The sequence below is a fragment of the Theropithecus gelada genome, chromosome 19 (genome assembly GCF_003255815.1).
Source record: "Theropithecus gelada isolate Dixy chromosome 19, Tgel_1.0, whole genome shotgun sequence".
Lineage (NCBI taxonomy): Eukaryota > Metazoa > Chordata > Mammalia > Primates > Cercopithecidae > Theropithecus > Theropithecus gelada.
This window is the reverse complement of record NC_037687.1, coordinates 22,171,412-22,185,736: the sequence shown is the minus strand read 5'-3', so window position 1 is coordinate 22,185,736 and position 14,325 is coordinate 22,171,412. Positions and strand designations below refer to the sequence as shown.

At 53.0% G+C, this 14,325-nt stretch overlaps 3 protein-coding genes across 6 annotated transcripts in view; all 3 read right to left on the bottom strand.

Annotated features, from left to right (window-relative positions):
- Positions 1-4,696, bottom strand: part of CLPTM1 (CLPTM1, transmembrane protein) — a 39,280-nt gene extending 34,584 nt beyond the window's left edge. Inside the window, exon 1 of one of the 3 annotated variants that reach the window (XM_025366803.1) lies at positions 4,580-4,696. Coding sequence is in view for 2 of the 3 variants with exons in the window: in XM_025366801.1 (XP_025222586.1) it covers positions 3,839-3,910 (72 nt within the window). In the remaining variant the exon portion in view is untranslated. Of the gene's footprint in view, positions 1-3,838; positions 4,068-4,195; positions 4,283-4,579 lie in introns of those variants that run through there. The other 2 variants (XM_025366802.1, XM_025366801.1) reach the window with 2 other exon arrangements.
- A 4,790-nt stretch (positions 4,697-9,486) lies between these two features.
- APOC2 (apolipoprotein C2) lies at positions 9,487-13,659 on the bottom strand. 2 transcript variants are annotated; one of them, XM_025367207.1, is made up of 4 exons: positions 13,017-13,659; positions 10,600-10,667; positions 10,298-10,457; positions 9,487-9,893 (listed from the first exon to the last, which is right to left on the bottom strand). In XM_025367207.1, the coding sequence occupies exons 2-4, from the start codon at positions 10,652-10,654 to the stop codon at positions 9,803-9,805; spliced, it is 306 nt and encodes a 101-aa protein (XP_025222992.1). In that variant the 5' UTR covers positions 10,655-10,667; positions 13,017-13,659; the 3' UTR covers positions 9,487-9,802. The 2 variants fall into 2 exon arrangements, with proteins under 2 accessions (XP_025222992.1, XP_025222993.1); XM_025367208.1 differs by lacking the exon at positions 13,017-13,659 and adding an exon at positions 11,813-11,911.
- The window catches only part of APOC4 (apolipoprotein C4), a 3,921-nt gene continuing 3,191 nt past the window's right edge, over positions 13,596-14,325 (bottom strand). The window contains exon 3 of the mRNA XM_025367206.1: positions 13,596-13,951. Within this exon, the coding sequence (XP_025222991.1) occupies positions 13,786-13,951 (166 nt within the window). The 3' untranslated portion in view covers positions 13,596-13,785. The remainder of the gene's footprint in view (positions 13,952-14,325) is intronic.

Below are 14,325 nucleotides of genomic sequence, written 5' to 3'. Positions count from 1 at the left end.
GGATTTCCCCAAAGGCCAAATTTCCCTGATCCTAGGTTGTAAAAAATAAAATAAAAGGAACAACTGCAGATCTGTGTAACAACATGAACCTCAAACCCATTATGCCCAATGAAAGAAGCTGGACACAAAAGACTGGATGTTGTTTAGGTCCTTGTTTAAGAAATTTGTAGAAAATTACAGAGATAACACCTCTGTGGCTGCCTAGGGCTGGGAGCAGCAGAGACTGCAAAAGGGAACTTTTTGAGATAGAAGCTTTCTCAGACCAGACTGTGGTGATGGCTGCACCACACAACTGCATAAATGGACCAGGAGTCAACGAACTCTACCCTGACAACAGGTTAACTAACGTTATACCATCTAAATTATACTACAAGGCTGGGCATGGTGGCTTATGCCTGAAATCTCAGCACTTTGGGAGGCTGAGGCAGGCAGATTGCCTGAGGTCAGGAGTTTAAGACCAGCCTGGCCAACCTGGTGAAACCCCATCTCTACTAAAAATACAAAAATTAGCTGGGTGTGGTGGCAGATGCTTATAATCCCAGCTACTTGGGAGGCTGAGGTAGGAGAATTGCCTGAACCCAGGAGACAGAGGTTGCAGTGAGCTGAGATTGTGGTGACAGAGTTTTCAGCTCCTATTTCCCTGAGTAAAGGCCAAGTCCTCCCCAAGGCCTCCAAAGCCTGGCATAATCTGCATCTGTCTCCAGCCACTCCTCTCCCCTCACCCGCTCCAATCTCCTTGACATTCCTTCATCACACTAGGCACCTCCCACCTCAGGGCCTTCGCACTGGCTGTTCCTTTGCCTGAAAGGCTTTTCCCTCGTATCTTTGGGACTCCCTCTCTCACTTCCTTCAGGTCTTTGTTCAAGCATCACCTCCTCAGAGAGGCCTTCCTAGACTACCCTATTTAATTGCAACTCTTCTACCCACCCCTCACTTCCTATTCCCATCCCAGCTTTATTTCTGTCCATGGCACACAGAGTCATCTGAACTGCTGTTTTTCTTATTTATCTTGTTCATTGTGTGTCCCTGTCTGTGCTTCCCCTACAAATTCAGCTCCAACTAGAACACAAGGATAAGGGCCTTCAAGAGGGCAGCACCTATTTTGTTCACAGCTGTATCCCCAGCATCAGAACAAGGCCTAGCATGTAGTAGACTCAATTTGTATTCGCTGAAGGAATGAATGGCAAAGCTGAGTTCCTGGCTATAGGAGCATGCTGGCTAAAGCAGGAGACTGGGGCGAGGGTCTGCCTGCTGTGCACTAGGCCCTGGGCATGGGAGAAGGGTGGCAGTGGCTGTGGACACATCAGTGACTAAGACACAATTAGTTCTGCTCTTGGATCTGCACATCGACGCGCACACACAATGCCCAGCAACATCTGCTAAGGGGCCCAAGAAGCAGCTAAGACCACCAGGGCTAGGCAAGAGCGGGAGGAAGCTACATTTTACGGCATGTCTTCACTGATTACCTGAATCCACCACTGCACATCAGGGAATTTCACCTCAGCCCAGCCTCTGTTTCAAGATCTACTCATTCTACAAACACTGAGCACCTCCTCTGTGCCCAACCCTGAGCTGAGTGGTGCTAAGGAAGCAGTGGTGATCAAGGCAGTCCCGGCTCTGCCCTCCTGGGGCTCCCAGTCCAGTGGAGGAGACCAGTCCCCAGACAGTGAAACCCAGCTGGTGCAGGCCTGGCACAGGGGATCCCAGACAGTCAAAGAGGGCTTTCTGCAGGAGGGAACATCTGAAATCTGTAGGACTAACACACATCAACTAACTAAAGAGGGGAGAGATCTGTGCATAGACTGCGAGGAAAGAAACTGAGAGGCAATAAAAGAGGTTTAGAAATAAAATAGGTTTCAGGGCCGGGAACGGTGGCTCAAGCCTGTAATCCCAGCAGTTTGGGAGGCCGAGATGGGCGGATCACGAGGTCAGGAGATCGAGACCATCCTGGCTAACACGGTGAAACCCCGTCTTTACTAAAAAATACAAAAAACTAGCCGGGCGAGGTGGCGGGCGCCTGTAGTCCCAGCTACTCGGGAGGCTGAGGCAGGAGAATGGCGTAAACCTGGGAGGCGGAGCTTGCAGTGAGCTGAGATCCGGCCACTGCACTCCAGCCTGGGCCACAGAGCGAGACTCTGTCTCAAAAAAAAAAAAAAAAAAGAAATAAAATAGGTTTCAGAGCAGTGGATCCCCTTTAGCGCAGTGGTTCTCATGCAGGGATGACTTTGCCCCCCTGCTCCTGGAACATTTAGCAATGTCTGGAGACATTTATGGTTGTCACAACTGGGGAGGGGCATGGATGCTACTGAGCTACTGACATCTAGTGTGTAGAGGCCAGGGATGCTGCTAAACTTCCTAAAATGTGCAGGGCAGTCCCCCAAACAAAGCATTATCCAATTCAAAATGTTGACAGTGCCGAGCTTGAGAAATCCTAGTCTAGTCTGAAGAAAAGAGTCGGATCATGCGAGGCTGTGATTTATAAAAGAATTTGTACTTTGTCCTAAAGGCAAAGGGGTAAGTCTTGATTGTTTTTAAGCAGAGTTGGTACAAGAGAAGATCAGAGTGCCATCTGGAAGCTCAGGGCAATCAGAACAACCTAGGCCCTGGTCTCTCAATCCACCACCAACCCAATAATCAACAGAAACCCAGAGGGGAAACGACCTCCTTTCAGCAAGACTAGAAAACCCCTGAAGACAGGAACTGAGCCTTCATTCCAGCACTAACTCAACACACATTTCCTGAGCTGTCCCTGAGGCCAGGCTCTGGCTGAGAATGCTGAATAGATTCAGAGCAGATATAGTGGGCTCTATCACACTAACTTCATCTTTCTCTGGGCTCCCCCAGTCCCTGGACACAGACTTCTGTCACCAACCTAATCATTCAGGATTATAACTGTTTGTTTACATGTCAGTCTCCTCTCCCCGTCCCATGACAGCAGGGATATGGCTGGCCCTCCTGTCCAACCTCTGCAGTTAACAGGGGAGAAATAAAGGCCTAAAGAGGGAAAGGAACTTGCCCAAGGTCATACAGAGAGTCAGCTTCATTCTCCCCTCTCAACCTGCACTCCTTTCCCCTGAGCTGCCTCCTACATGTCAGTGACATCCCAGTGGGTGGGTCGACAGCACCTTGATGTCTCCATCTATTACCCAAATGCCTGAACGGTAGCTGCCTGAAATGGTATGCTCTGCAGTGTGTTAAGGCAGCAGTGGGTCAGAAGTCATCCGTACATGGACTAATTAACCCATAGGACTAGTTCATGTTAAAAGCACATCCATACTAGTCCCTGTGTCAGCAATGTCTTGTAACTTCTACATAAAGTTACAAACCTAACCGGGATGACCTTCTGGAAGCGCCTTAGTCTCACTGTTCCTTGGATTCCCGTCTGTAAAATGGGTCTGTCGGCCATGCCCTGCTTATCCTGACTTCCCCAGAGCTAGAAAACTCTCAATTAATCACTGCGCACACCTCCAGCACTACAACGAAACCTGAACACCAGATCACTCTAGAAACGGCCTCAGAGCCTAGAATCGCGGAGTCGAGAAGCCAGCGCGCCAAGGCACAAGCCTGCGCCCCTCCGAGCCACTGTCTTCCCGGCTCGAGCGATAAGGCTGGTGGCAGCCCGGCGCGAGCGCGCAAGGGACCCGACACGCAACAGGGCCCCGTTCGCGGCACCGTCCGGCCTCCCGGGCGGTCCGGCCCTCCCTGGGCCGGGTATTCAAGGTCCCTCTGGGCAAGGGGCCCCCAGTGCACTGGATTCCACCACAAAGAGCAGGACCCGCCCCGTGGGAGGCCCCCCGACTGGGGAAGAACCCCCTCAGTCCCCTCTCGGCCTCCGTACCTGACCGGAGCCGCCTCCCCCGGCCGCCACCACGGCGCTGCGGGCCCCATCCGCCTCCTGCGCCGCCGCCATCTTCCCGCTCCGGGTCCCCGCCCCCGCCGCCAGCCCCGCCCCGTCCCCGACGGCGCAGCGTAATCGCGCGAGATTTCATGCTTTCTAGCCCCGCCAGGCCACCGTATCCGGCAAGAGTGCCGCAGCCACGCCTCTCAGAAAGGCCGCTTTCGGCTGGCTACCGTATTTCTTTCCCGCAGGCTGTTTCCACCTAATAGAAACACTGTACGTTCCGAACTCCAGGACTTTCTCTGCCAGCATGCACCTCCCATAAGTTGTCTCTTCCGCCCCTTCACATTAACCCACGTTTTCGGTTATATGAGCCTTTCGGGCCATCCTGTCCGCTTCTCCCTGCCGATTCTTTTCGTCCTTTTCGTTCCATGTTTCTTGAGCTTTACCGGCCACAGTACGGCTTCGAACCACGCCCCTCTTTCGTCAGAGAAACCTTTCTGGCCACCGTATTCGGAGTCGAAGAGCAAGCCTTTTGCCCAGCACCCTTGTCTTCTGACCCCTCTTCCTAACACAACTCTTTCGTCCAAGTCTCCTGAGCTCATAGCCTTTCTGTGTATTTAGAATTCCAATTCCAGGGGTCTTACGGCCAACACACCTGCGATGAGACCCTATGATACACCCCGAAGCCTTCGGTCGGCCCTGCCTAGCACGCATGCGCGTTCCCTTAGTGGTCCAAACCTCGCATCCCTGGACTAGGCTTCACAGGCTCTGAGAATTCCACAGTTTTTCATTAGCTGTGTGTCTTCGTACAGCTCTAAACCCGGCCATGTGCTGGGAGATCCCTGGCTTGGAGAGGGTGTTACGGAGGCCCAGAGAGGACAAGACTCTAGGAGGCCGTTAACTCTTCGCACGTGAAATTGGGTGGACGTCTGGCCAGGGTTCAAATCCTTGTGGTGCTACTGACCGGATAAGAGATCCTGGACAAGTGACATCTCTCTCTCTCACTCTCTCTCTTTTTTTTTTAGATGAAGTCTCACTCTGTCCACCAATGGCGCGATCTCGGCTCACTGCAACCTCGGCCTCCCGGGTTCAAGTGATTCTCCTGCCTCAGCCTCCCAAGTAGCTGGGATCACAGGAGCGCGCCACCACGCCTGGCTAATTTTTTTTTTTTTTGTAAGTAGAGACGGAGTTTCACCGTGTTGGCCAGGCTGGTGACAAGTGGCATCTCTGAGCCTCAGTTTCTCCCCTTTTATAAACTAGGGATTATAATCGTACTCATTATTCGTCTTCCCGTTTTCCCCTCCTGTGTTATTGGGAAGACGTAGTTAGATCGCGAATGTAAAACATCAGGCCCTGGGCCTCATGCTTAAGTGGTCAATATGCGGGGCGCTGTGATTATGAACTTTATATATTACCTGGAAAGAGAGTAAGCTTTGCATTGGGATATTCTAAATGTTTAATTATCATTTTATTATCGGTTTCCTCCACTTTCCTTTAGGTCTCAGCTCTGTAATACTAGCTCTCGCTCTAGGAAGCTCTCTCTGGGTTGCTTTCCCATCCTCCCTTGCCTCCTCAGCTCCTCCACCCCACCCCTGCTCACTTTGTGTCATCACTGTCAGGGGTGGGTGTGTCTCCCCAACTGGGCGGGCTGACCCTGGACTGTTGTGGTCACTGCTATATCTCCAGCACTGCCCTGGGGATTATTGCTGAAAGAAAATATGAGGCTCGCCGGGCGCGGTGGCTCAAGCCTGTAATCCCAGCACTTTGGGAGGCCGAGACGGGCGGATCACGAGGTCAGGAGATCGAGACCATCCTGGTGAACACGGTGAAACCCCGTCTCTACTAAAAAATACAAAAAAACTAGCCGGGCGAGGTGGCGGGCGCCTGTAGTCCCAGCTACTCCGGAGGCTGAGGCAGGAGAATGGCGGGAACCCGGGAGGCGGAGCTTGCAGTGAGCTGAGATCCGGCCACAGCACTCCAGCCTGGGTGACAGAGCAAGACTCCGTCTCAAAAAAAAAAAAAAAAAAAAAAAAAAAAGAAAATATGAGGCTCTCTAAGTGTAGAAGGTGAGTGACTTACCTCTCTGAGGGCTAACACAGGGCAAGAAGGAACCTTAGAAAACTTCATGCCTCAGCAGGGCGCGGTGGCTCATGCCTGTAATCCCAGCACTTTGGGAGGCCGAGGCAGGCAGATCACCTGAGGTCGGGAGTTTGAGACCAGCCTGGCCAACATGGTGAAACCCCGTCTCTACTAAAAGTACAAAACTAGCTGAGTGTGGTGGCACATGCCTGTAATCCCAGCTACTCGGGAGGTTGAGGCAGGAGAATCGCTTGAACCCGGGAGGCAGAGGTTGCAGTGAGCCGAGATCATGCCATTGCACTCCCAGCCTGGGCAACAAGAGGGAAACTGTCTCAAAAAAAAAAAAAAAAAAGTACAAAATTACTTGTACAAATTTAGGTAGAGGACCATGGAAAGCCCAGGCAAGTGACGGGCCCTTTTTTTTTTTTTTTTTTTGACAGAGTCTTGCCCCAGGTTGGAGTGCAGTGGCGCCATCTCGGCTCACCGCAAGCTCCGACTCCCAGGTTCACACCATTCTCCGGCCTCAGCTTCCCGAGTAGTTGGGACTACAGGTGCCGGCCACCACACCGGGCTAATTTTTTTTTTTTTTTTTTAGTAGAGACGGGGTTTCACTGTGTTAGCCAGGATGGTCTCGATCTCCTGACTTCGTGATCTGCCTGCCTCGGCCTCCCAAAGTGCTGGGATGACACGCGTGAGCCACTGGGCCCGGCCAAGTGAGGGGCTTTGAAACTTTCACCAGCCTCACTGCAACCCCAACTGTGCTCTAGGCTGTAAATACAAACTGCCCCAATGTGCCCTCCAAGTCTCATACACTGCAAGGGCCAACGTGCTGGAGCATGACGAGGTCTCAGCTTCTGATGAAAAGTGTGATCTTGGACAGGGCTCCTGTGGAGCCAGGTTCCCTGCAGAGCCTTCCTACGCTCTGTTGAGTGACCAAATAAATTCTGCCATTCTGTCCAGGCTTGGTGGCTCATGCCTGTAATCCTAGCACTCTGGGAGGCTGAGGCAGAAGGATCGCTTGAGCTTGGGAGTTTAAGACCAGCCTTGGCTACATAGCGAGATCCTAGCTCTACTAAAAATTTAAAAAATTAGGCAGTGTGGTGGCATCCATCTGTGGTGCAGCTACTCCGAGGCTGAGGTGGGAGGGATGCCGGAGCCCAGGAGTTCGTTCGAGGTTGCAATTAGCTGTGATCACACTACTGCACTCCATCCTGGGTGACAGAGTGAGACCCTGTCTCTAAAAAAATTAAGAATCATAGTAAGTAAAAAATTCTGCCATTCCTACTGTAAGTCACATGATAGACCCACTGTTCTCTCCACTAGGGGGCGCAAAATACTGATCAAGGGCTGTGATTTCAGGTTCTAAGGGAGAAGGGGACTGGGGATCCAACCTTCTAGGTCCTGAGGAGAAGGGATTGGGGGGTCCCAGACTCCTGAGTCCTAGGAGAAGAAGAATCTAGGGGCCTGGACTCTGGGGCCCCTGAGGGGAATGGGGTTCTGAGAAAGGAAGGAGGAGTCTGAGGCCAGCACCAGTATTGGTTGGAAGCCGAACTGGTCCGGGCAGTGCTTTGGTTTGGCTCGAGTCCGTGGGAACCAAGTGGACAGAGCAGGGATTGTTACTCCAGGGTCTCCCCCTCCCCACCACCTCCTGCGCTTGGCAGCCTCCGTTCTTCCCAGGCCCCGGGGACTCGGGGGCATTGCCCACAGTCCCTCTCCAGGGCCCCTGTTTTTTACTGGACTCAGCTGCCCAGCCCCAGGACCTGGGAAAACTGCCCCAAGGGTGTTGAAAGCCTGGCTGGAGGTTAATGCCAAGCAGATTAGGAGAAACACAAGCCGTGGATCTCCAGAGACCAATAGCCCCACCCATGGGACTTGGGGAGCAGGACCACCCTGGACTTCCTCAGGATACAGGAATCTCGGCCCCCAGCCCCCTTCATTCATGGTCCCAGCAGTGGCCTCCTTCAGACCATGGAGCCTCTGCTTATTTGCACCTTCTGCCTTCTGTGCTTTTTACTTGCATTTTTTTTTAAATAAGTTTTTCTTTTTTCTTTTTTTTTCTTTTTTTTTTTTTTAGACAGAGTCTCACTCTGCTGCCCAGGCTAGAGTGCAGTGGCCCGATCTCTGCCTCCTGGGTACAAGCAGTTCTCCTGCCTCAGCCTCCAGGTAACTGGGATTACAGGCGCAGGCCACCCTGGCTAATTTTTGTGTTTTTATTAGAGAAATTTTTGTGTTTTATTTTTGTGTTTTTACCATATTGGCCAGGCTGGTCTTGAACTCCTCACCTCAGATGATCTGCCCACCTTGGCCAAGCAAAGCTCTGGGATTACAGGCGTGAGCCACTGTGCCAGCCCTAGAGGTCTGTCGTCTTGGGTCCCGCCCAATGCAGCACTGACTTGAGCACCATTCTCCCCTCTGCCACGGGACCTTTATACCTGATTGCAGTGGCACATTTAAAGTGTCAGCCCAGGCCTGGTGCAGTGGTTCACACCGGTAATCCCAGCACTTTGGGAGGGCAAGGTGGGCAGATGGCTTGAGCCTGGGAATCGGAGACTAGCCTAGGCAACATGGCAAAACCCCGTCTCTACTAAAAATACAAAAAATTAGCCAGGTGTGGCAGTAGGCATCTCTAGTCCCAACTACTTGGGAGGCTGGGATGGGAGGATCTCTTGAGCCCAAGAGGTCAAGCCTAGAGTAAGCCAAGATCTCACCCCTGCGCTTCAGCCTGGGCGACAGAGCAAGACCTTATCTCAAAACAAAATAAATAAAATAAAAAATGTGTTAGTCCAGCAACTGTGAGGCAGGAAAATAGGGTCTGGAGGCAGGGAACATAAGGCCAGTTCACTTCAGCTATAACAGGAAACATCCTCTCCTGTAGGCGGTAAATAACTTTGTAACTTTTCTTCATCCTCTTCATTTACATAGGGTGTACCGGAAGTAACCAGTGGAAGGGGAATCCTCTAGGGAGGGAGTTTAAACTCCCAAAAATTCTGTAACAGGACTTTTGAACCCATATGCTTGGGCCCGCTCCCACACTGTGGAGTGTACGTTCATTTTCAATAAATCCCTTCATTTCTTCCTTGCTTTGTTTGTCTGTTTTGTTCAGTTCTTTGTTCAAGACGCCAAGAACCTGGACACCATCCACCGTTAACAACTGGAGACTGTCAGAGGCCACTGTGGACTAGCTGTGTCTATGATGTGTCATTTTACAAATGAGAAAGCCGGATTTTGGCCTGGCGCAGTGGCTCATGCCTGTCACCCCAGTACTTTGGGAGGCTGAGGCAGGTGGATCACTTGAGGTCAGGAGTTTGAGACCAGCCTAGCCATCATGGCAAAACCCTGTGTCTACTAAAAATACAAACATTAACCGTGCACAGTGGCACATGCCTGTAATCCCAACTACTCCAGAGGCTGAGGCACAGAGAATCGCTGCAGCCTTGGAGGCGGAGGGTGCAGTGAGCTGAGATTGCACCACTGCAGTCCAGCCTGGGTGACAGAGTGAAACCCAACCTCAAAAAAAAAAAAGAGAGAGAGAGAGAAAGCTGGACTTCAATAAAGAGTAGTTCTAATTGCTGTTTCGATTATTTATTGTTACTATTCACTGTTTATTCCCACGGACCCATGGGTTAGGGCTCCATACACAACAGTAGGTGCTGATTAAATGTTGGCTGGACTGAGTCAGCGCCTCCATCTTGGCCCCTGAGTCCTCAGAAAAGCAGTGCCATCCATGAGAAGCAACTTGAATTGTATTTTTTGTTGAAAAGAATTCAGGCTAGAGTTGGGAGCAGGATGCAAGAGCTACTGGGAAGGGGGAGCTCAGTCCGAACCTGGGGGATCAGGGGAGCGGGGGACTCTCCCCTTGTCCACAGATGGAGGGTCTGGCTGTTATTCCTCTCCCTTCAGCACAGAAAGAACTTGGTCAGTAAAAATGCCTGTGTAAGTGCTCATGGCTGCTGTGCTTTTGCTGTACAAGTCCCTGGGGAGAAAGCACAGAGGGTTAGAGGGAAGAGGGGCTGGGGGCCTGGACTCCTGGGTCTGAGGGAGGAGGGGCTGAGGCCTGGACTCCTGGGTCTGAGGGAGAAAGAGGGGCTGGACTCCTGGGTCTGAGGGAGAGGGGGCTGGGGGCCCGGACTCCTGGGTGTAAGGGTGGAGGGGCTGGGGGCCCGGACTCCTGGGTCTGAGGGTGGAGGGGCTGGGGGCCCGGACTCCTGGGTCTGAGGGAGGAGGGGCTGGGGGCCCGGACTCCTGGGTCTGAGGGAGGGGGGGCTGGGGGCCCGGACTCCTGGGTGTGAGGGTGGAGGGGCTGGGGCCTGAACTTCTGGGTCCCGGATACAGTCGGTGGTATGGGCCAGACCCCATTTCTCCAGGGGCAGGTGCTACCTGAGTTTCTCGTCTACAGCAGGCAGGTATGTCTTCTCATACAGCTTCTGAGCGGCTGCCTTTGCTGACTCCCAGTAACTGGAGAGAGATTCCCGCACCTGGCTGAGCAAGGCCGGGCTGGGCTGCTCATCTTGCTGGGGGAGTTGGGCCCCCTGGACCTCTGCAGGGGGAGAGTGTGTCAGGGGAGCCCATGGGGCTGCAGCAGGGGGAAAGGAGGCAGGAATGAGGGGAGAGGGCAGAGGCAGGGGTAAGAAGGGCCTGAGCTGAGAAGATGCTTGGAGCTCATTCGCCTCCCCACTCACCGAATCCCAGTACCAGGAGGACGAGACACAGAGCCAGGAGGAATCGTGTGCCCATGGTGTCGGGAGACCTGGAACATTGAGTGGGGGTCATATGGCAGGCTGACTGGAGGCGGCTGTTCCTGTGGTCACGCCCCACTCTGGTGGGGGGACTGAGATCCTGCTCTGTGTGTACTCGGTGTCCAAGTCAAGTTTCCCATGCATGGACTTGGACACAGCCCCCTTCTTGGGCCTCACTTTCCAACATCCTGTGATTCTACTCCTGATTTTGACATTTTAATTCTTTTTTTTTTTATTTCCTTTTTTGAAACGGAATCTCAATCTGTCACCCAGGTTGGAGTATAATGGTGCGATCTTGGCTCACCGCAACCCATACCTCCCAGGTTCAAGAAATTCTCCTGCCTCAGCCTCCCCAGTAGCTGGGATTACAGGCATCCGCCACCACGCCTGGCTGCTTTTTGTTTTTGTTTTTGTTTTTTTGAGATGGAGTCTTGCTCTGTCATCCAGGCTGGAGTGCAGTGGTGTGTTCTCAGCTCACTGCAACCTCTGCCTCTGGGGTTCAAGCAATTCTCCTGCCTCAGCCTCCAGGAGCTGGGATTACAGGTGCCTGCCACCATGCCTGGCTAATTTTTTGTATTTTTAGTAGAGATGGGGTTCCACCATGCTGGCCAGGCTGGTCTTGAACTCCTGACCTCATGATACATCTGCCTCGGCCTCCCAAAGTGCTGGGATTACAGGCGTGAGCCACTGCGCCCCACCTAAGTTTTGTATTTTTAGTAGAGATGAGGTTTCACTATGTTGTCCAGGCGGGTCTTGAACTCCTAACCTCAAGTGATTTGCCTGCCTTGGCCTCCCCAAGTGCTGGGATTACAGGCGTGAACCACCATGCCTGGCTGCTAATTTTTATTCTTTTGTAGAGATGGGGGACTTGCTTTGTTGCCCAGGCTGGTCTGGAACTCCTGGGCTCAAGCGATCCTCCCATCTCGGCCTCCCCAAGGTGCTGGGAGTACAGGCGTGAGCCACTGAGCCCAGCCTAGAAGGCTTTCTTGAGCACCTAAACAGTTCTGGGCCCAGCAGGAACACAGCAAAGCCCCTGCCCTTTGCTAAGCCTGAGTCAGTGCAGGGAGGTGCTCTGCAGACACCATTAAGGACTCACACTAGATCAAAAGCCCTAAGTCAGACCTCATGTCCCTGCATCTGCTCATTGAGTTCTCACCCGCCCTATGAGGGAGGCACTTTTGGTTACGAAGAACATGCACAGGGCACAATATCATCATCCACACGTAGGAGATGAGGAAGCTACATCAGAAAGAGGTTTAAATCTGATCCCTGGAGAAAGAACGGCTCAAGCAAATGGTCTACAATTCTTTTTTTTTTTTTTTTTTTTGAGACAGGGTCTTGCTCTGTTGCCCAGGCTGGAGTGCAATGGCACAATTTTGGCTCACTGCAACCTCTGTCTCCCGGGTTCTAGTGATTCTCCTGCCTCACCCTCCTGAGTAACTGGGAATACAAGCATGCACCACCACACCTGTCTAATTTTTGTATTTTTAGTAGAGACGGGGTTTCACCATGTTGGCCAGGCTGGTCTCCAACTCCTGACATCAAGTGATCCATCCACCTTGGCCTCCCAAAGCGTTTGGATTACAGGTGTAAGCCACCGCGCCCAGCCTACAATTCTTTTTTAGATTTTTAAATTCTTTCATTCTTTTTTTTCCCCCAAGATTGAGTCTTGTTCTGTCACCCAGGCTGGAGTGCAGTGGCATGATCTGGGCTCACTGCAACCTCCGCCTCCCGGGTTCAAGCAATTCTCCTGCCTCAGCCTCCGGAGTAGCTGGGATTGCAGGCACACGCCACCACACCTGGCTAATTTTTGTATTTTTAGTAGAGATGGGGTTTCACCATGCTGGTAAGGCTGGTCTTGAACTCCTGACCTCAGGTGATCCACCCGCCTCGGCCTCCCAAAGTGCTGGGATTACAGGCATGAGACAATATGCCTAGCCCTTTTTCTTTTTTAGAAATGGGGTTTCTCTGTCACCCAGGCTGGAACACAGTGGCAAGATCATAGCTCACTGCAGCCTCAAACTCCTGGGCTCAAGGGATCCTCCCCTCCTCAGCCACCCCAACTCTATGCAGAGGTTCAAATAGTCTACGTTTCTAAATTCTGTGATTTACGGAGTGTGGTGGTGCACCTATAGTCCCAGCTACTGCGGAGGCTGAGGGAGGAAGATTGCTTGAGCCTAGGAGTTTGAGTCTAGCCTGGGCAATATAGCAAGACTCCATCACACACACACACACTCACACAAAGTCACAGTTCCAACACGGGCTTCTAACATTGTGCCTCCTACAATTCCTACTTTATCGATCTTTGCCCTCTCCCTGCTGACGCCCCCCTGCCCCCGCACCCTGGGTCCCTCTCTTACCAGACTCGCGGGCTGTCCTCACCAGCTCCGGACAGGCATAGAGAGGCTTTATAGCGTTTGAGACCCACTTCCGCTCCACAGCCACCACCCCCATCCTTTGTCTAGGCCAAAGTCCTGGCCAACAGAACCGCTGAGGGGGTGGATGGGGACAGAAAGGGCAATGACATCCCCCAAGGTCACGCCACAGGGAACCTTCACTCAAGTGACAGGGAACCCTCACTCCGAGAATTTGCCTCTGACAGAGGCTGGCTTGGGGGCTGTGGAGGGGTTGGAGGTGCTGGGTGCCCACTGGGAATGGAGTCAGAGCTTGTGGGAGACAAGGGCGAAGTTCTCAATGAGGGCCATCATGGGGACCTGCTGACTCCACCTGCACTCCTGCCCTCACCCTCCTGAAACTGGTGCGCCTCGAAGTCCCCCATTCTCCACAAACCCACAATAGGGTGTTATCCCTTGATACCCTTCCCTACCCCCCAACTCTCCCTTCCCCATCAGGTGTCACCTCTTCTACTCATTAATTCCTGGGAGGGGGTGGGGTGGGTTTTCTTCTGGTCACACTGGGGAAGGATCCAGACAGGGACACAGGTGAGACTTTATTTATTGGAGAAGTATGAACTTTTTTAATTTCTTTTTGTTTCCCCCCCAAGGGATCTCGCTGTGTTGCCCAGGCTGGTCTCGGACTCCTGGGCTCAAGCCATCCTTCCACCTCAGCCTCCTGAGTCGCTGGGACTACAGGCACCCGCCACAACCACACCTGGCTTTTATGAATATTTTAACCCTGGTCCTTGTCCCCACAGACAATCCTGGGGCACAGGCTGTGGGTCTTGTTCAAGAGGCTTTCTTTGGATTTGAGGAGCCAGGCCTTGGTGCGCGGACCCAGGTCCCTGAGGTGGTCGTCATAGTACGTCTGCATGAAGCCCCGGAAGGTGCTGGGGCTCCTGAGGGAGAGAGGACATCACAGTGGAGGCCCCAGCTCTCCCCAGGTGTTCTCTGCCCCATTTATCTGCTCCTTTCTCTGACCCAGTTCTTGCTCTCAGCTCTAACCCACTGCTCCTCCCAGACCTAGGGGTCACAGCCCCACTGCCGCCCTTTCCTCCTCCCTGAAACCCAGGGGTTCCGGCCCCAGCCCCTCCTCCCTCAGACCCAGGAGTCCAGGCCCCAGCCCCTCCTTCTCCCTCAGACCCAGGAGTCCAGGCCCCCAGCCCCTCCTCCCTCAGACCCAGGAGTCCAGGCCCCAGCCCCTCCTTCTCCCTCAGACCCAGGAGTCCAGGCCCCCAGGCCCTCCTCCCTCAGACCCAGGAGTCCAGGCCCC